The sequence below is a fragment of the Eumetopias jubatus genome, unplaced genomic scaffold (genome assembly GCF_037043125.1).
Source record: "Eumetopias jubatus isolate StellerSeaLion01/CBP00866 unplaced genomic scaffold, mEumJub1_p1.0 scaffold_8, whole genome shotgun sequence".
NCBI classification, from domain to species: domain Eukaryota; kingdom Metazoa; phylum Chordata; class Mammalia; order Carnivora; family Otariidae; genus Eumetopias; species Eumetopias jubatus.
The window spans coordinates 45,114,483-45,136,743 of NW_028274814.1; the positions used below are offsets into that span (position 1 = coordinate 45,114,483).

A 22,261-nucleotide genomic window follows, 5' to 3' on the forward strand; every position below is an offset into this window, starting at 1 on the left:
GATGTGATCGACCTAGGTCCTGCCCTGAGCTGTGTCAACTCCCTTGTGAATCCGGTTCTAAGGGATTCTTAGAAAATGAAAGCTGGTAAATCTTTGGAGCATTACAGCTGCCACAACTTAATAGGACTATGAACACCTGATCATTAGGCCTTTCTTATACTGACATGGTTAATTTTTCCAGAAATATGTAGATTCCATAGTGTAGGTCCCTGAAAATAAGGGTGTCTCCTCTATCATTTGGCTCAGAGTAGAAGAACCACTTACGTCCATGAAAGGGGAGACTATTGTCCTCTCACCTGGAGAGAAGAGAAGGAGAATGGGATCACTGTGTTGAATTGGCCTAGAAAAGCCATAGGGTTGCACTTATATCAATGGCATATTGTTCTCTCCCAGATCCCAGCAGATCAGGCCTCTCCTGGAGCCAGAGCACAATACGAAGTTAGTCCGGGAAGTACTTCTGGAGACAAGCTCACGTGTCCTTGGATCCTAGTCCAATACCCTGGTCCTTCCATTCACTAGTGCACTTCATTCCAGCATTGTCTCCTGCTTGCATTTGCTCTGCTCTCAGAGATCTATACTACAAGCCCACAGGGAGGCTTCCCTGCCCCTGCACTGCACCTCATCCAGCCAGATGCTCCACTCGCCCTGAGCACACCGTGTCTCCTCCCCTCAGTCGGAGCTTCTCTTTGTCTGAAAAGGCAGCCGCACCTTCTGTTCCTGCCCCTGCTGGGAAGGAAGGAGCTCTTCGGAGCCAACAGGGGAGGCAGAAGGAGCTGATATACCTGTGCAGGGGGCAGCAGTTGGACAGCTCTTGGGTCTCACTCCTGCAGAAGCAGACAAGGGGGAAGTGCTAGATCAGGGACAGCTGGGGGTGGTCTTGCCCCAAACAAGATTATCTAAAGTGCTTGTCTCGGTCCAAGTGACAAGTGAAAATACCTGGCTTTGTAATTAATCTAACGGGCTGAGTTACCGAGACACTCACTAAATCATAGCCGTTATCACCACCTGAAATTATTTTATCCATTTACTGGTTTATCACTTTCCACATTCCACAATAAATAAAACACAGACGTGTGCATGTGCACACACACACACACACACACACAAGCTCCACAAAAGGAAATACCTTGCATGTCTTATTCACCTCTGTGTTTCTGCTATTAGGACATGCCTGCCACGTTGTATGCATTCATTCAACAAGTGTGCATTGAGAACTTTTTATAAATACTATGTATAGGGGCTTGATAAATATTTATTGAATGAATGGGTGAATAAAATCCAGTAAAACATAATTCCTTTAAATTCTTGCTAATAAGTAAGCTAATAAAGGAAATACAAATTGATATCCAGCAAAGGAAATATAAATTAATGGTAATGGTTTGTGGTAATAAATATTGCATATTAAGAAATAATTAATTAGTTCATAAATTCATACATCACATATCTACAGTGTAATTCCTATTTGATGCAATTGATACAACATCATTACACACAGTAAAATAAATTCAGACACAATAAGGTTGTTCTTTACACAAAATAAAATTTGTATAGTAAAACTACACAATTCTTTACACAAAATAATTTTTTTTTTTTTAGTTAAAAGATAATTTGTTACACCAGCCATCAAAGTGGACAACAGGAGCACAATTGGCAAATCATTTCTGGGCAATTGTATAAAATACATGACTTTAAGTTTTCTCACCCAAAGGGTGAGGAAGCTGAAGTGTTTGTATGCCAATTCTGGGAATCATTGGTTGAGAACTATCCTTGACTGCATCAGTTTGCACTTCTGGTATGCCATATGCAGGCAGTGGCTCTCCACAGTGCTGGGAAAAGATGTTCCAGACCCAGAGAGGCAAACCCGTGGCTGTTGGAGCTCACTTCAGAGTTCAGGTGAACGCAGGTAGGTCACTGATAGTCTTGGCTATAACCTCATTGGCCCAGAACTTAGTCACATGACTACATTTCATTGTAAGCAATTGGAAAATGTAGTCCTTTAGTCAGGTCCATTCATGCCATCTCATAGATAGAGTCTGTTTTTAAGGTGAACAGGGAAAATGGATTTACATTAGGCAACTGCCAGTCTCTATCAAGTTCACTTAGCAAATGGTGTCTCAATTATACTCCCTAAAGATAATTAATAAGTGAATGAATTAGATTTATTTCAAAGTGGGTTGGTTTGTCAAGATACACTTTTTTTCTTTAAGTTTTTTATTGTTATGTTAATCAACATATATTACATCATTAGTTTTTTAAGAATATATTTATTTATTTATTTTAAATTTTATTGTTATGTAAATCACCATACATTACATCATTAGTTTTTGATGTAGTGTTCCATGACTCATTGTTTGTGCATAACACCCAGTGCTCCACGCAGAACGTGCCCTCTTTAATACCCATCACCATGCTAACCCATCCCCCTACCCTCCTCCCCTCTAGAACCCTCAGTTTGTTTTTCAGAGTCCATCGTCTCTCATGGTTCGTCTCCCCCTCCGACTTACTCCCCTTCATTCTTCCCCTCCTGCTATCTTCTTCTTTTTCTTTTTTCTTAACATATGTTGCATTATTTGTTTCAGAGGTACACATCTGTGATTCAACAGTCTTGCACAATTCACAGCCCTCACCATAGCACATACCCTCCCCAATGTCTATCACCCAGCCACCCCATCCCTCCCACCCCCCACCACTCCAGCAACCCTCAGTTTGTTTCCTGAGATTAAGAATTCCTCATATCAGTGAGGTCATATGATACATGACTTTCTCTGATTGACTTATTTCACTCAGCATAACACCCTCCAGTTCCATCCATGTCATTGCAAATGGCAAGATCTCATTCCTTTTGATGGCTGCATAATATTCCATTGTGTGTGTGTATGTGTGTGTGTGTGTGTGTATGTGTGTGTGTGTGTGTATATATATATATATATATATATATATATATATATATATATATACCACTTCTTTATCCATTCATCTGTCGATGGACATCTTGGCTCTTTCCACAGTTTGGCTATTGTGGACATTGCTGCTATAAACATTGGGGTGCACGTACCCCTTTGAATCCCTACGTTTGTATCTTTGTGGTAAATACCCAGTAGTGCAATTGCTGGATCGTATGGTAGCTCTATTTTCAACTGTTTGAGGAACCTCCATACTGTTTTCCAGAGTGGTTGCACCAGCTTGCATTCCCACCAACAGTGTAGATGTTTCTCCACATCCCCACCAACATCTGTCCTTTCCTGACTTGTTAATTTTAGCCATTCTGACTGGTGTGAGGTGGTATCTCATTGAGGTTTTGATTTGGATTTCCCTGATGCTGAGCGATGTTGAGCACTTTCTCATGTGCCTGTTGGCCGTTTGGATGTCTTCTTTGGAAAAATGTCTGTTCATGTCTTCTGCCCATTTCTTGATTGGATTATTTGTTCTTTGGGTGTTGAGTTTGATAAGTTCTTTATAGATTTTGGATACTCGCCCTTTATCTGATAAGTCATTTGAAAATATCCTCTCCCATTCTGTCCGTTGCCTTTTGGTTTTGTTGACTGTTTCTTTTGCTGTGCAAAAGCTTTTTATCTTGATGAAATCCCAAAAGTTCATTTTTGCCCTTGCTTCCCTTGCCTTTGGTGATGTTTCTAGGAAGAAGTTGCTGTGGCTGAGGTCAAAGAGGTTGCTGCCTGTGTTCTCCTTTAGGATTTTGATGGACTCTTGTCTCGCGTTTAGGTCTTTCAACCATTTGGAGTCTATTTTTGTGTGTGGTGTAAGAAAATGGCCCAGTTTCATTCTTCTGCATGTGCCTGTCCAATTTTCCCACCACCATTTGTTGAAGAGACTGTCTTTTTGCCATTGGACATTCTTTCCTGCTTTGTCAAAGATTAGTTGACCATAGAGTTGAGGGTCCATTTCTGGGCTCTCTATTCTGTTCCATTGATCTATGTGTCTGTTTTTGTGCCAGTACCATACTGACTTGATGATGACAGCTTTGTAATAGAGCTGGAAGTCCGGAATTGTGATCCCGCCAGGTTTGCTTTTCTTTTTCATCATTCCTCTGGCAATTCGGGGTCTTTTCTGGTTCCATACAAGTTTTAGGATTATTTGTTCCATTTCTTTGAAAAAAGTGGGTGGTATTTTGATGGGGATTGCATTGAATGTGTAGATTGCTCTAGGTAGCATTGACATCTTCACAGTATTTGTTCTTCCAATCCATGAGCATGGAACGTTTTTCCATTTCTTTGTGTCTTCCTCAATTTCTTTCATGAGTATTTTATAGTTTTCTGAGTACAGATTCTTTGCCTCTTTGGTTAGATTTATTCCTGGGTATCTTATGGTTTTAGGTGCAATTGTAAATGGGATCGACTCCTTAATTTCTCTCTCTTCTGTCTTGTTGTTGGTGTATAGGAATGCCACTGATTTCTGTGCATTGATTTTATATCCTGTCACTTTACTGAGTGCCTGTATGAGTTCTAGCAGTTTTGGGGTGGAGTCTTCCGGGCTTTCCACATAAAGTATCATATCATCTGCAAACAGTGAGAGTTTGGCTTCTTCTTTGCCAATTTGGATGCCTTTGGTTTCTTTTTGTTGTCTGATTGCTGTGGCTAGGACTTCTAATACTATGATGAATAGCAGTGGTGATAGTGGATATCCCTGCCCCGTTCCTGACCTTAGGGGGAAAGCTCTCAGTTTGTCCCCATTGAGAATGATATTCGCTGTAGGTTTTTCATGAATGGCTTTTATGATGTTGAGGTATGTACCCTCTATCCCTATACTCTGAAGAGTTTTGATCCAGAAAGGATGCTGTTATTTGTCAAATGTTTTTTCTGCATCTATTGAGAGGATCGTATGGTTCTTGTTCTTTCTTTTGTTAATGTATTGTATCACGTTGATTGATTTGTGGATGTTGAACCAGCCTGCAGCCCAGGGATAAATCCCACTTGGTCGTGGTGAATAATCCTTTTAATGTACTGTTGGATCCAATTGGCTAGTATTTTGGTGAGAATTTTTGCATCCATGTTCATCAAGGATATTGGTCTGTAATTCTCCTTTTTGATGGGGTCTTTGTCTGGTTTGGGGATCAAGGTAATGCTGGCCTCATAAAAATGAGTTTGGAAGTTTTCCTTCCATTTGTATTTTTTTGGAACAGTTTCAGGAGAATAGGTATTAATTCTTCTTGAAATGTCTGGTAGAATTCCCCTGGGCAGCCATCTGGCCCTGGGCTCTTGTTTGTTGGGAGATTTTTGATGACTGCTTCCATTTCCTTAGTGGTTATAGGTCTGTTCAGGTTTTCTATTTCTTCCTGGTTCAGTTTTGGTAGTTGATACATCTCTAGGAATGCATCCATTTCTTCCAGGTTATCTAATTTGCTGGCATAGAGTTGTTCATAATATGTTCTTATAATTGTTTGTATGTCTTTGGTGTTGGTTGTGGTCTCTCCTCTTTCATTCATGATTTTGTTGATTTGGGTCATTTCTCTTTTCTTTTTGATGAGTCTGGCCAGGGGCTTATCAATCTTGTTAATTCTTTCAAAGAACCAGCTCCTAGTTTCGTTGATTTGTTCTGTTCTTTTGGTTTCTATTTCATTGATTTCTGCTCTGATCTTTATTATTTCTCTTCTCCTGCGGGGTTTAGGCTTTATTTGCTGTTTTTTCTCTAGCTCCTTTAGGTGTAGGGTTAGGTTGTGTATTTGAGACCTTTCTTGTTTCTTGAGAAAGGCTTGTAGTGCTATATACTTTCCTCTCAGGACTGCCTTTGCTGTAGCCCAAAGATTTTGCACAGTTGTGTTTTCATTTTCATTTGTTTCCATGAATTTTTTAAATTCTTCTTTAATTTCCTGGTCGACCCATTCATTCTTTAGTAGGATGCTCTTTAGCCTCCATGTATTTGAGTTCTTTCCGACTTTCCTCTTGTGATTGAGTTCTAGTTTCAAAGTATTGTGGTCTGAAAATATGCAGGGAATGATCCCAATCTTTTGGTACCAGTTGAGACCTGATTTGTGACCTAGGATGTGATCTATTCTGGAGAATGTTCCATGGGCACTAGAGAAGAATGTGTATTCCGTTGCTTTGGGATGGAATGTTCTGAATATGTCTGTGAAGTCCACTTGGTCCAGTGTGTCATTTAAAGTCTTTATTTCCTTGTTGATCTTTTGCTTACATGATCTGTCCATTTCAGTCAGGGGGGTGTTAAAGTCCCGCATTATTATTGTATTGTTGTCAATGTGTTTCTTTGCTTTTGTTATTAATTGCCTTATATAATTGGCTGCTCCCACGTTAGGGGCATAGATACTTACAATTGTTAGAACTTCTTGTTAGCTAGACCCTTTAAGTAGGATATCGTGTCCTTCCTCATCTCTTATTACAGTCTTTGTTTTAAAATCTAATTTGTCTGATATAAGGATTGCCACCCCAGCTTTCTTATGGTGTCCATTAGCATGGTAAATGGTTTTCCACCCCCTCACTTTCAATCTGGCGGTGTCTTTGGTTCTAAAAGGAGTCTCTTGCAGACAGCATATCGATGGGTCTTGTTTTTTAATCCAATCTGATAGCCTGGGTCTTTTGATTGGGGCATTGAGCCCATTTACGTTCAGGGTAACTATTGAAAGATATGAATTTAGTGCCATTGTATTGCCTGTAAGGTGACTGTTACTGTGTATTGTCTGTGTTCCTTTCTGGGCTATGCTGCTTTTAGGCTCTCTCTTTGCTTAGAGGACCCCTTTCAATATTTCTTGTAGGGCTGGTTTCGTGTTTGCAAATTCCTTTAGTTTTTGTTTGTCCTGGAAGCTTTTTATCTCTCCTATTTTTGATGGCAGCCTAGCTGGATATAGTATTCTTGGCTGCATATTTTTCTCATTCAGTGCTCTGAATATATCATGCCAGTCCTTTCTGGCCTAAGGTCTCTGTGGATAGGTCTGTTGCCAGTCTAATGTTTCTACCATTATAGGTTACATATCCTGTCTCCCGAGCTGCTTTCAGGGTTTTCTCTTTGTCTCTGAGACTCGTAAGTTTTACTATTAGATGCCGGGGTGTTGACCTATTTTTATTGATTTTGAGAGGGGTTCTCTGTGCCTCCTGGATTTTGATGCCTGTTTCCTTCCCCACATTAGGGAAGTTCTCTATTATAATTTGCCCAATATACCTTCTGCCCCTTTCTTTCTTCTCCTTCTGGGATCCCAATTATACTAATGTTCTTTTGTCTTATGGTATCACTTATCTCTTGAATCTTGCCCTCATGATCCAGTAGTTGTTTATCTCTCTTTTTCTCAGCTTCTTTATTTTCCATCATTTGGTCTTCTATATCGTTCATTCTCTCTTCTGCCTCATTTATCCTAGCAGTTAGTGCCCCCATTTTTTATTGCACCTCATCAATAGACTTTTTGATTTCAACTTGGTTAGATTTTAATTCTTTTATTTCTCCAGAAAGGGTTTCTCTAATAACTTGCACGCTTTTTTCAAGCCCAGCTAGTATCTTTAAAGTCATGATTCTGAACTCTAGGTCCGACATCGCACCTACCTCTTTTTCTTTTTGTTGAAGTGATTTTTTTCGTCTTGTCATTTTGTCCAGAGGAGAATAGATGAATGAGAGAGCAAAATGCTAAGAGGTTAACAGCGTCCCCAGAAAATATAGTCTAAACAAATCAGAAAAGACCTGAAACCAGGGGAAAAGAAAGGGAAAGAAAGAAAAAAGAGAAAAAAAAGAAAAAGTTAAAAACAAACAAAAACAGAACAAAACAAAAAAAACAGAATATGATCAAACATGATCAGGCTGGTGCATAGATCAGTGCCACACACTAGATTTTGGGTATATTTTGGTCTGTTAGAAGAAAGTGCCTCCTAAAATTTTAAAGAAAGAAAGACTTACATATGTACAAAATAAGGGTTGATACGATGAAGGGATGGAATATGACTGTAAAAATGAAAATTATAAAAAATTTTAAAAAAGGAATTGATCAGAAGGTGTTTGAAAAAATAAAGAAGAGGATTAAAAAAAAGGAAAGAAAGAAAGAAAAAAAAAGGGGAGAGAATGTGATCAGGCAGGAGACTGGAAAAAAGCCATACACTAGAGATTTAGAGTATATTTTGATATGTTAGAAGAAACTGTATCTCAAAATTTTAAAGAGAGAACAACTTATATATATATATATATATATGCCAAAAATAAAGGTAACTACTATAAAGGGATAGAATATGACTCTAAAAATGAAAAATAAAAAAAATTTTTTTAAAGGGATTGATACGATATTGGTTGGAAAAGGGAAAAAGAAAAATTTAAAAAAAAGTTAAAAAAATTAACTTTGAAAGACTAATGAATCATGGTAAAAAAGCCATGAATTCTATGTGCAGTATTCCCCAAGCGCTGGCGTTCTCCCGTTCTCCTTGATCGGTAAATTTGGTCTTGGCTTGCTGGCTGTTCGTGCTGATCTTCTGGGGGAGGGGCCTGTTGCCGAGGTTCCCAGATGTCTTTGCCGGAGGCTGAATTGCCCCGCCCTTGTTGGTCCGGGCTAAGCAAGCTGCTCGGGTTTGCTCTCGGGAGATTTTGTTCCCTGCAAGCTCTCGGTACAGCTTTGGAGGACCAGGGTGAAAATGGTGGCCTCCCAATCTCCGCCCAGGAGGAGCCGAGAACTAGGGGCCCCGCTCCTCAGTGCGCCCCCAGAGAAAGGCAGTCAGTCACTCCCGTCTCCCCGGTCTCCGGCCGCACTGCGTGCTCACTCGGCCTGTGACCGAGCGTTTCTATCTCTGGCACCCGTCCCCGTGTGGAGTCTCCAAACCCAGCAGATCCCTGCGGTGTGCTCCCGCGCCTCTCCTCCCGGGGGAGGGAGGGGAGTCTCCCCAGATCTGCCGCTTGTTGGGTCCCTGCTGGAGGAAAAGGGGATCCCAATTATACTAATGTTCTTTTATGGTTTATGGCAACCCCGAGCTGAGAGCCCGCGCCTCAGCTCCGTCTCTGCAGCCGGCTTCCCCGCTCTGATACCTGGGAGCTCTGCCGCACTCAGGCACCCCCGGTCTTTCTGTGACCCCGAGGGTCCCGAGACCACACTGTCCCACGAGGGTTCCACCCCCCGCTTAGCCACTGAAGTGACGTCCCTCCGTGGAACCGACTTCTCAGAGTTCCGATTTTGTGCTCCATGGCTCTATCACTTGCCAGAAGCGGCCAAAGACGGGGGAGACGGGAGTGACTGACTGCCTTTCTCTGGGGGTGCACTGAGGACCCCTCCCCCGCCATCTATCCTCCCCAATATCGCCTCGGATTCACTTCTCCACACGTCCTACCTTCCAGTAAGTGGTCGCTTCTCTGTTCAGAGAGTTGTTGCTACTCTCTTCTTCGGTCTCCTGTTGAGTTCGTAGGTGTTCAGAATGGTTTGATCCCTATTCAGCTGAATTCCTGAGACCAGACGAAATCCAGGTCTCCTGCTCCTCCGCCATCTTGCTCCCCCCCCCCCCCCCCATGGTGACTAAAGTGTTAGTTACTGGTCCTTATTTTGGTACCAGGTATGAAGCATTGGAAGACTTGGCTCAGGGTTTACTAATGTGTGCATTTCTGTAAGCTATAAAGTAATATTGATACCCTGAGATGTGGGTCACTGCAGATCACAGGCTCCTGGTATAGATTCTATTGGGAATCCAAAAAAGGATTGAACAGTTTTTTATTATACAACTCATGATGCTGTCCAGGATGTGTTCATACAAAGCAGTGGATTCCTGAAGATGTGGTTTCTCTTCTCTGTACTTTCAATCATGGTGTGTGTATATCTCCTCTGGCTATTTGGGGAGGCTGTGTTTGGTCTGGGGAATGGAAACGTCTGGCGGGTTGAGGTGCAGTGCAGGGGTAGCCAGTCCTCCCCACAAGCCACTGCTTGCAGTCACGGTAAGACAAACCGTAAGGGCAAAGAGAATCCTGGAGTGAGGTTGTCTGATGAGTGAAAAGTCCTGGGCTGTAGACTGAAACTCTGTAAAGGAGATTAGTTTTGACAATTTTAGGGATGAGCTATATAGTAAGTTGAATAGTATTCTCCCAAAATTCATGTCCAGAACTTCAGAACGTGACTTCATTTAGAAATAACGTCTTTGTAGATATAATCAAGTTAAGATGAGGTCATGTTGGATTAGTTTGGCTGTAATCCAGTGACTGGTGCCCTTATGAGAAAAGGGACATTTAGACACAGCCCTGTGTAAAGATCAGAGGTACACAAGGAAAATGCCATGTGAAAAAGGAGGCTGAGATTGGAGTGATGAATGTACAAGCCAAAGAATGCCAAAAATTGCCAAAAACCACCAGAAACTAGGCAAAGCAGGATCCTCCCCTCATACCTCCTTAGAGAGTGTAGCCCTACTGACACCTTGATTTTGGACTTCTAGTCTCCAGAACTGTGAGAAAATAAGTTTCTGTTGTTACTCAGCTTGTGGCAATTTATTATGTCAGCCTTAGGAAACATGGTAGGAATGTAAAAATGTTCTTTCAGAAAGTGCTTCAGTGGAACTATAAGAGTTGTTATACCAGGTGAGGCTCTGCGTCTAAATTGATGGATTTCTTTAGGTACTTTTGGAAGAGGGGAACCCAGGGCATCCCAGGAACAGGGTAAGGAATGAGGGTGGTTGTCCTGGTGATAACTGGACAACCTTAAGCTTTTTCTTTACTGTCCAGAAAATAGGGGAAATCTGCCTCATATTCACTTGGGTATAGTGTTCCCTTCTTTTTGTCCCATGTGACAGGAGAGCTATTCTAAGATTCTCTTTGGTGCACGCATTTTAGACAAGATTGGATGTGCCCTGAGGAACTTTAACCCTTCAGAAAAGGGTCAGTAGTCCCTTTTGGGAAATTTTCCCCTTCCTTCGGTTGACTTAGGACAGAAAATTTGGGAAAACAAACTATTTGTTATGCATGTGGGTCTTATTTGCTTTGGGAATATTCTTATCCTACACAAGAGTGCTCTGAGGTTTCTTGCTCCCTGCTCTGATGTGGGTGAGCCCTATCCCTGAAACAGGGGTTGGATATAGTCCTTCTGAACCTATGATTCTGTGGTAACTTATGAAGCTTCTTTATATTCCTTAGCATTCCCTCATGTAACTTCTCGAGTTAATACTGGATGGGGTTGAGCCCCTGAAGGGCAGAGGCTGAGTTAGTACCTTCCAGGCTCTCACAATGTTCCATTGTGCCCCAGCTATGACTTCACTATCCTGAAAACCCAATAAGTGACAGTAGGGGCAGGATTTCCCCATGTCCTTTCCCATCCCGAGGATATGTTTTTTTCAGAGTCCAATTTAGGCTCAAATCCTGGCCCTGGAATCTTCTTTGTGACAGGTATCCTCAGTTTCATCTTTGGACCCTGCATCTTCCTTTTTATCGTTTTCCTGGTGATTCAGCAATGCAGAAAGAAAATGAAGGGCCAAGGTAAGCTTTAAAAAGGAGATGAGGATAAGAGTTGTGGCAGTGGACAAGAAGGGACCCATTGTGATGTGGGATACTGAAGCTGCCTCTTGTTCTTATTACATTTTTCTGGAAAATGATACATGTACTGCTCTGGACTCTAAGCTTTGATGACCTTGGACTAGGAGGGCCAAGGAATTATGGGTATCATATATGACAGCAGCAAGTTCAGAACCAGGGATAGAGACACAGGTTAGGACTGCACAAGGATATGCTCATAGAGCATGAACAAGGAAGGGGCTCCGATGAGCTGAAAGCAGCCTCAGAGACTTCAAAGATCGTTCTGTATTAAGGTGTTTTAGGGTGTGAGTTTCTGACTCAGAACCTTTGTATCAATCTTGCCTGCTTGTAAATATTATCTATGTGAGGCTACATGTGAGGATATAGATGACCATGAAACTAAAGAGGAGAAACAGCTGGAGTCAGGTGGATGTCCCTGCCCTCTCTACCATGTTCTGGCCATAAGCCACCATCTGGGGTGATTCACAGCATCTGTGGGTGCAGCATCTACACATGGCATTCCTGCATCCCTCCTCAGAACCATACCTGTCTCCACATTCTGAGGCTATCGGGCAGATCTCTCTGATCCCCAGTGAACACTAAGTCTTCTGTCTGGAGAGAAATTATTTCAAGCCTGAGGTTCTGTTCTGAACTCTTATTTAGTTTTCACATGTGCAAATTAATCTTTTCATGTTTATCCTTGGAAAGTTTCTTACCTGGCAGATAATTCTGTGGCCAAGCTGCCACTGTGTGCCAAAGAGTGTGAAGACAAAGTTAGTTTTGGACATGGTGTAGGCAAGGCAGGCCAATCTGGTCTTGGGATTGGGGTGAGGGTAGGAAGATCTGTTTGGCAGAAACACTGAAGGGAGAATAGAGCTTTGGGAGATTGCAACCTCAGTCCTTTGAGAGGGAAAATCTGGTTTCCTGGAGACCATTCTCTGAGAAACTGAATGACCGTCTCTCCAGCTGATTTAAACTGCTTTTTCCCCAACACCTCAGTAACTGCCTCATGATCCTAGAGAGTTATGTGTACATAGCAGCTCTGATAGTTTCAGGCATATTTCATATATAGGTAAGTGACTGTATTTCCCAAACCAAGATATCTGGTTCAACAAAACATTGTAAAACTTCAGGGTGAGAGACAACTGAGAAGTATCATTTTACTGAAATATAGTGGGATTTGGTGTACATTTTGGTGTTCTGTGTGAATAATGCTGCCAGATTTTTAAGCGGATATACCCACCAATTATCCAGAATGCTTTTAATTTTAGACTCTGGATTATTGGTACTTGAAAGGATCATAGGAATTGTATAGTCAAATGTTACTACATAAATAAAGTAACTGAAAGTAGATAAGATGTGACCTTCTCAAAGTCACGTAAGAAGTCACTGTTAGATACAGAATGACCCTATCCTGATTCCTGGGGGTAGGTCTGCTCCACATATATGCTCCACCAGAGGCTGTAGCCTGCTTAATATTAGAGGACAAGAGACAGATGGTCTAGAATACAATTACAAAAATGAAGGGTTTTCTGAGCCTGAAATTCTTCCTGAGACTTATTTATGTGGAATGGATGAGATGGACCAGGGTCCATCAAGGTGCTCAGGGTCACCTTCCTGGGCATGTGATCTCTGCAATTGCCCAGCTCCCCGCACTAAGAAGGCCCTCACACTTGGTTTGTTGCCTTCCTGTTGCCATCTTTGAACTTCTTGATAGTGTTTGAACAAGAGGATCTGTCTTTTGTTTTGCACCAGGGCCCATAAATTATGTAACCCAAAGAATAGTCCCTCACAGACAAGTAAAAAAATGGTCCCTTATAGACAAGTAAAAGAATATTTCTTTTTTAGAACCAGAATTAGCTTTCCAAGTAATTTCAGTTATTTCTTGGTATCTTTAGGGAGGATGGGACTAGATTGGATTCTGTGAAAGAGACTTTCCTGCGGTTACAGCCACGCATGTGTCTTTCGATGCTGTGATCCTGTTTTCCCAATCACAACGATCACATTGATTACCAAAAGATTTTTTGGGGTAATGCAAAATGTGACAAAGTGAGAATTGTAGTTAAAATGTCAAAACAAATTCCTGTGATTCCGCCCAATCTAATGGGGAAAAGCAGGATACTTACCATTCCTTTCTTCAGTTTCCTGTCTCTGCTGTTAATATCGACTGAGTTTATATGACTGGCCCTTCACAGAGTTCTTTAGTCTCTATTACAGATATTTCCTAGACAATGATCTGAAATCAACAGTTAGTATCTGATGATTTCCCCGATGTGTTTTATGTTGTGCAGAAATTATCTCAGTCTGGGTCCCCAGGGATGCTGTTTTCCTCTTGCTCATGATTCTGATGCCTCTAGGGGGCTCTGTTTAGTCTCCGAGTTATAATAATTATAACCAGGCCCTAAATTTGCTCTTGCAGGTTGGTTTTCACAATCTTCATGGGGTGAATGTCCGGGAGAGGAGAAACTCCTGAATGAAGATGAGCTTCAATGTGAGGATGCTGAGCTTAGCACCTCTGGGATGTCGTTTGAAGATCAAATATGCCTGTATTGAAACTCCTGTTACATTTTGGTCAAGACTAGAGGTCCAGAAAATATCACTGCCTCTATCCAGATAGGATAGTGCCGACTTGTGTTCCATTTCTACATAAATTGTCCTTTTAGACCAGTTCTGTGTTATCAAGAAATCTTTGTGAATATCTAGAGACTTTAACACAAACTGGTTTTATAGAATTCATACCCAAGCTGCGTTAATCCAAATACATTTTCTTCGCCTGTGTGAAATCCTAGGTGACTGATCTATGGTCAGACTGAGGGAGATGCTGAATCCAGCTCCAGATCTGAGGTTTCTTTCCTCAAGATGACATCACAGTAAAAACATGTGACTATTCCAGAAATGTTCCGTCCTAATTACATCATCTTTTCTTACATAATTTCAGCCCCTCCCCCATGGACTCTGGAATTTGATTTCATGTGGGTGTTTCAGAAATTTCTTAGTAAAAATAAGTAAATCTAAAAACTTCTCAGAGGCATAACTGGAATAGTAAAGTACAAAAGTCACTTGGAATCACAATGTTTTTATGTTAACTTTGTGACTTTGGCTGTGAAGATACTTAAAACCTCAACTTGCTTCCACACCCAATATGCCTTTTCATGGGTGAGTTACTGGGTATAGCACACACATGTTTAATTAAAATAGATATCATTTCTTGTGTCCTCAAGTACAGTTATCTTTGAAAATGTAAATTGGTTCAAGTTACCCCACAGGTCGGGTATCTTCTAGGATATGAATTGGGAAGACTATCCACATTCACCATGACTGTAACATGCTGAAGGAATAAGAATGACCCAACTCCTAATCCCCAGCCATCACTAAACCTGACCCTAATCTAGCTTCTGGCATCCCCAATATCTTTTTCAATAGCCTGGGGAAGTGAGAACAGGTGCATGATATCTTGGAAAATAGTTGTTATATATAGTATACTCTCTAGACCAGTATCTCTGAATTACTTGTTTTGAAGAAATGAAGTAATCCCTTGGAGTCAAGCTTGGTGTACTGGAAAAGTCAAATGATAAACCCTTACAAGGAAAAAGTGCCTACTTTCATCCCCAAATTCCATCTGAATGTGTGTCTCTTCCTCAAAGGGGAAAAGAATGAAGTCCTTTATTTCTGACCCGCTCTGTTAAAGTCAACAGGATCACATGTGATCTATCGAGTATGGTCAGACTTAACTCATATCCTGAGGTTCCTGAGAAAATCATTAGAGCTCACACATCTGCTGGAGACAGATAGACCATTTACATATAACATGCCCAAGTTCTCTAGGCCTTTGGAAAACAAGAAATGAAGTGATTTGAATCATTAGCTCTGCATACTGTCCCTACTATTTCTAATGGTTCTTGAATGTGTTTGAGCTATCATCCTTCTAACTACTACTTCCTCTCTGAATTCTCCATCTGTTTTCTTCCTTTCTTCCCTATGCCTCTTATCTTCTACCTTGTCAGGTTTGGCCAGCAAACCCTGAGGCGTGAATGAAAAGATTACTCCAGACACCGAAGGAGGAGAAAGGAGAGGGCCTGGGAACCAGAGGTTCTAGGGTTGGAAGGTCTCAAACCAGAGTCTGCCTCTACCTTTATTGTGAATGTTATTAATACAACAAGGGGATAAGAAAAACAAAAAGGAACGTGAAGCTGTAATAATCAGGACACTGGTATAGGGAGTATCGAGTTAATAGAACAAGCCCTGCTCGTGACGGGTGTCCAGACAGGGAGTGCAGGGAATATGTGACCTCCAAAGTCAAATGTTTCTCCTAAGTCAAACATTTACTCCCTGGATGAGTACATTGAGCCCCAACGAGGATCCGCTGTTTTCAGCCCAGAAACGTTAAAGGGGCCTGGTTTCCGTACACTACTTCTTTGCTTTTCAACTAGTCTCATCAAGGGAGGCATGTGTTTATTAACTCTTCTCTAGCCAGGCAGTATGAATTCCCGCATTCTCTGTCCCATTTCACCAAATGAGGACATTTTGCTGCTTCTTCCTCCCCCAAAACATTATTGTCAAAAGCTTATGTAATCAGCATTTGCTGAAATTTAGTGTTAAGGGGGGTGGTGAGGAGGGAAGATAGCCTGGTGAAAGATGTAAATAATTGCTAAATTTGACCTCTTTCTTTTTTAAGAGAGTGTGTACGAGCGGCTGTTGGGGAGGGTCAGCAGTGGTGGTGGTGGGGGGGGCGCCTGGGGCGGAGAATCTTAAGTAGGCTCCACGCCCAGTTTGGAGCCTGTCATGGGGCTCAGCTCACAACCTTGAGATCACGACCTGAGCAGAAATCCAGCCAGACGCTTAAATGACTCAGCCACTCCGGCGCCCGTAACTTGATTTATTAATTAACAATATTTTGTGTCGTATGGCTCAAAAATGACAAATCTTTGTATTATCTTCTCAAAATATTTCTTCTTCAATGGGACAATTTGTTTTATATACCATGGATCCTATTACTGCCAATATGATAAAACAAACAGGGGCTGCCAATTCCCAAAATCAACTCCGGAGAAATAATAGATAAAAGGGAAATAAGCATCCAAAGAATTAACCACATTAGAATGAGACCATTCCCTGAGCAGACTGAAACCTAGATTGGACCGCTGACCTGAGAACAGTGGACTGGGCAGAGGGTGATCAATGCCTGCAACCCCAGAGGAGAGCTGCCAGGGGAGGGGATGAGAGTGTAGACAGGAGGCAAGTTCTGATCTTGCATTTCCCACAATTCATTTTATCACTTGTTTTAATTTCATGGACACAGAAATCTGTGGCTGTGATCTAAGCTACTCACCATGCCCATGACTACTATTAGGCAGGTACAAAAGCGCTAAGCTAAGAAGTTAAAAGAAAAGAGTAAAGAAATAAATAGTGGGGTAAATATAGATGAACAAATTGCTGAGTTGAAATATCTATTTCAGTAAATTTCCGAGAAATGAATAAGGACATAGAAAATATAAAATGCTAAAGGATATAGGGGATAGAAGAAAAGCCCCAGCATATACTTAACAGAGTCCTAGAAGTAAGAAACATAAAACTAGAGGAGGGGAAAGAACTGAAGAACTCTATCAATAGAAATTTCACAGAATAAAAGGAATATGTAAGGTCTCATTTTGGAAGCACTTATAGATTGCCACTGAAGATAAGGAAAAACATTCACACCCAGACAAACTGTAGAGAAATTTAAAAAAATACCAAAGAAAATTTTCCAGAAGAAAGAGCACATTATCTGCCAAGGAACAAGAATCAGATTGACTCTGAACTTCTCAATACCAACATTACTTGTAAGACAAATAGTGTCTTTTTTTTTTTTTTGAAGTTTTATTTAAGTAATGTCTACACCCCATGTAGGGCTTGAACTCACAACATGTAGATCAAGAGCCACTGAGCCAGCCAGGTACCCCCAGACAAAGTAGTATCTTAAAAGAAGCAAGAAAATTGAATTTGAGATTGTATGTGGAGCAAAATATCATTCCTAAGTGAGAAAGAAATATGCTATATAAGCCACAATTTTATGAAATATACAAATATTTCAAATATTACAAATACAAAAATACAAATATACAAATAAAGCTGCTATTATAAATGAAATTGAATTTAACAATAAAGGCCTAGATAGTTTTATTGGTAAGTTTCATCAAGCTCTTAAGTAATAATCTCTATTTTATACCAAAAAATAGAAGCGGCAGAAAATAGAGAGGAAAAAGTCCCAGCTCATTTAAAAAGCCTGGAATATTTTACTAGTTAATTTTACTTTTTTTTACTAGTTAATTTACTAGTTAATTTTTACTTTTTTATAGAGTGATAAATTTATGTAGAGTAAATACCACAAATATTAAGTATACAACTCAAGAATTGTTACATACCTATATACCCATATATATGTATGCTAGATCAAGAATATTTTCTGTGCCACAAAATGTTCTCTCATGCCTGCCTCCCCTGCCTATAACTATATTGACCTCTTTTCATCATAGATTAGTTTTGCCTGTTTTGGACCTGTTTGGACAGGGAGAATTCTTTTTTGCTTCCCTTCTTTTACAAAATAGTGTACTTGTGAGATTCAGGTATGGTGTTACATGTAGCTGTATTTCTTTGAAATTGCTATCTAATATTCTAGGGGCAAATGGGTGGTTTAGTTGGTCAAGCATCTGACTCTTGATCTTAGCTCAGGTCTTGAGCTCAGGGTTGTGAGTTCAAGCCCCATGTTGGGCTCCATGCTGGGTGTGGAGCCTACTTAAAAAAAAAAATGCTATTTAATATTCTAATGCGAGACTACATCACAATTTATTTATTCTACTGTGGTTTGGACATTGAGTTATTTTTAGTGTTTGACTATTATAAATAGAGCTGATATGAGAGATAATGGGAAAGCAATAACAGGATTTCCTCTACCTACCAAAACACTTATATAAAGATATTCATATCAACAAGCAACATTACCCAAAGTTGATGAAAGCTATTTTTTTAGGAATTCTCACAAGAGCAGCTCCTGCATTATAGGGTATAAATAAAGCTCCAATGACTGACACTAAAGATATGGAGATCTATAAACTGTCTTACAAAGAATTCAGAGAATTAATTTACATTTTTTCCAAGTTTTTATTTAAATTCCAGCTAGTTAAAAGAATTCAGAAAGAGCTTTTTAGAGAAATTCATGAACCACAAGAAAACACAGACAAACAAGTAAACAAAATTAGAAAAACAATGCATGAACAAAAGTTCAACAAAGAAATAGAAACCATTAAGAACAAACGAATTCTAAAGTTATAACACAATGACTACACTGAAGAATTCCATAGAAAGTTTCAGTAGCAGACTCAGCCAAGCAGAGTGGCTGGATGGATTAAAAAATAAGGCCCAACTATATACTACCTACAAGAAACTCACTTCAGTTTTGAGGCTATATATATAGGCTGAAAATGAAGGGATGGAAAAAAGGTATTCCATGCACATGGAAACCAAAAGAGAGTAGGGTAGCTACGCTTATATCAGACAAAACAGACTATTAGCTAAAACTGTAATAAGAAACAGAAAAGGTCGGGACACCTGGATGGCTCATTCGTTAAGCATCTGCCTTCGGCTCAGGCCATGATCGCAGGGTCCCAGGATCAAGCCCCACCTTGGGCTCTCTGTTCGGCAGGAAGCCTGCTTCTCCCTCTCCCACTCCTGCTGCTTGTGTTCCCTCTCTTGCTGTGTCTCTCTCTGTCAAATAAATGAAATCTCTAAAAAAAAAAATCTTTTTTGGGGGTCCTGGGTGGCTCAGTCGCTAAGCGTCTGCCTTCTGCTCAGGTCATGGTCCCGGGGTCCTGGGATGAAGCCCTGCATCCGGCTCTCTGCTCAGCGGGAAGCCTGCTTCTCCCTCTCCCACTCCCCCTGCTTGTGTTCCCTTTCTTGCTGTCAAATAAATAAATAAATTAAATAAAAAGAAACAGAGAAGGTCATTATAAATGATAAGGGGTCAACTCATCAAGAGGTTATAATAATTAGAAATATATATACACCCGACATTAGAGCACCTAAATATTTAAGTCTGAAGGAACAACAATATAATCATAGTAGGGATTTGAACAATGGATAGATTATCCAGACAAAAAATCAATAAGGAAATAATGGACTTGAGCTGTACTTTAGACAAAATGGGCCTAAAAATATATGCAGAACGTTCCATCCAATGACAGCATAAATACATTCTTCTCAATGGTACATGGAACATTTTCCAGAGTAGATCATACATCACAAATAAGTGTTAGTAAATTTAAGCTGATTCAAATCACACCAAATATCTTTCCCAATCAAAATTTTACAAACGGAGAAGAAGAGTTCCCTGCTGGTGAAAGACTGGTAAATTGATTATATTGGCCTCTTCCTGCTGAATGAAGATTCTAAACAAGCTTTGGTTTGTGTGGACACTGTGTCTGACCTAACCCAAACTTTCCCTACCGCCATGCACAGCAAGCTGCCATCACCAGGAGATTAGAAAAACTGAGTACCATGCATGGATACTCTCATCAAGGAGATAGTGATTGGGGGTCACATTTCAAATGTCAGGAATTAAATGGAGGTTTCATATTCCCTATAACCCACAAGCAGCAGAGTTGTACTGTCCCAGGCTTTAGTACATTTAAATGACCAACCAGTAGGGCCTATTGTCCCATATGCCAGACAGGGGACCCTGGCTGAGGCACCTAGCATTGTGAAGGTATGGAATTCACGAGAGACAGCCACTTCTCTGACTCCCACCGAGGATGGATGTGCCATGCTGCTAAGAACACCATGCTCCCACACACCTGGAAAAGGACTTATCTCCGGGAATTTGCACTTAGGATGTCCCACCAGGATGGGTGAGTTACTTCACACCCCGGGTGAGGGGAACTACTCAGTCTGCTGGGATCCCATTACCCTGCTGCAAGCTGGATCTGTTAAAATGCACTACACTTGGAATGGAACATACACCACTGAAAAAAGGGGGTAGGTGGGGTTCTGCTCTGGCCTATCTCATCCCAGTCCATCTCCTCGCACCTGGCAGTGCTGCCTCCCCCAGCCGACATGTACGGTTTGTACAACCAGGTCATGTTTCTAAAGCTGCCAACCTCCATCTCCTCAGGGACGGGGGGGGGGGGGAGCATTTTGTTTTCCCACCGGTGTGATCATTTTGCTATGTTATTGTTCCCTCCATTGGTCTATAGAATGTTATAACTCACATAGAAGCCCTTATTAAATTCACCTAACAAGCCTTGAATGATAGCCAACAAAGCCTGTCCCTACTGAACACCGAACGCTGAAATGTCTCTGACAAGAAAAGCTGTCCAAAGGCTCATGAGCCTTTCTGTGTGAGGGCATCAACAGAAACAAAATAACATAATCATGTAGATTTTAGTGTTTAGGGTTATTCGTAATGGTAATGGTAAAATAGTACCAACGCTTTTTTTGTTTTAGCTTCTAGACGTTAATTTTTATCCTGATAAGTGTTAAAACAAGCTTGGGTTGAAGAATTTTAGTTTCTGAGACTCAACCAGAAATGAAGCCAATAAAGGCCTGCAGGTATCTTCGTTCCCTCTTTATACTCCTTGAAGCCGGGAAGTCATTTTGACTCTCAGGAGATCATCTCCTGTTAGTTCCATTTGCTTAATACCTATTTTTCTTCTCTCATGTTCTTTAAAGAATCCCCTAATTTCCCCAGCCCATAATGACCCTTGCCTTTTTGGCCTGAGGTTTTATTTCCTCAGCTGGGTGAGAAGCCCCCAGAGGGCAGTACTAAGGCCTCGTATTTCTTGTTCCAGCCAGCACTGGCCACGGTTTTTGTTCTTAGGCAGTGTCGTGGTGTCAATGACTTCTCTCTGTTGTTCTGGGTGAGCAAGAGGGAGTTCATGGACCTTGAGAGGAAGCACATACTCATGGCAGATAGAGATTAGGCATGAAGGCTCCTGGAGATGGTCTGTAACAAGTCTTGGGAGCTGGCAAAGACTGTGGAGGCACACCAGCATCTTGTCAGTGGGTGTGCACTGGTCATGCTAGAGATAGAGAAGGTGGAGTTCAGACCAGGATCTGAGACCCTTGTGTGCAGGGGGGAGTGGTGCCGGGATGGGGTGTTGGGGTGTTGCCTGTAGCAGGGGGCTGGGAATCTCTGGGGAGAGTGACTTGAAGCATGAGACAGCTTCTGCTGTTAGGTCCTCTTTTGAATGGGGGAGAACTGATTGATCGAAGTTCTTTGAAACATGTTCCATGGGTTTGTGTGGTAGCTTCGGAATTAGCAGATATTGAAAGAACAGTGATATCCGGAGAAACTCTGCTGCCTGATATTATATTTAATTTAGGAGACTATAACCCTCATCTTAGAAGATAAACTCTTCCCTCCCCATTGACACAACTGGGGAGAGGTTCCCATGATCTGTGTGACACACAGTCCTGTCATGATGAGCTCACAAAGACGGGGTATTTCAGAGCTTCTAGGGAAGGATCTGAAATCTCTCCTCAGGAAAATGTGGTCTTCCGACTTAGACATCATTCTGCTGACAAAGACTAACTCTAGGGCTGTGAAGTCTGGAGAAGCAGTTCCTTTATTTTGTGAATGGATATCGTTCCCATGCAGTGAACCACACATTCTGAGTATCTGGGTAGCAATCTACCTTCCTGGTGGTCTTGCCTGATAGTCTAGTATTTTTGGTTCAGTAGAGCTGCAATAGAAGTGAAACTCCCCGAGAGTCCTGGTTTCTATACAGAATGAGGCTTGGCCAATCCTTATCCAATCCTCATCACTCCTATTGTGCCCTAAGCTGTGACTTCATCACCCTGATCACCTAGGAGGTGA

The 22,261-nt window shown here is 41.2% G+C and overlaps 1 protein-coding gene across 1 annotated transcript; it reads left to right on the forward strand.

The window, feature by feature from the left end:
- Window positions 1-822: 822 nt before the first annotated feature.
- On the forward strand, window positions 823-14,635 carry LOC148163688 (uncharacterized). The gene is made up of 3 exons (XM_088025898.1): window positions 823-1,903; window positions 11,290-11,379; window positions 13,835-14,635. The coding sequence occupies exons 1-3, from the start codon at window positions 1,795-1,797 to the stop codon at window positions 13,966-13,968; spliced, it is 333 nt and encodes a 110-aa protein (XP_087882024.1). The 5' UTR covers window positions 823-1,794; the 3' UTR covers window positions 13,969-14,635.
- Window positions 14,636-22,261: the final 7,626 nt, after the last annotated feature.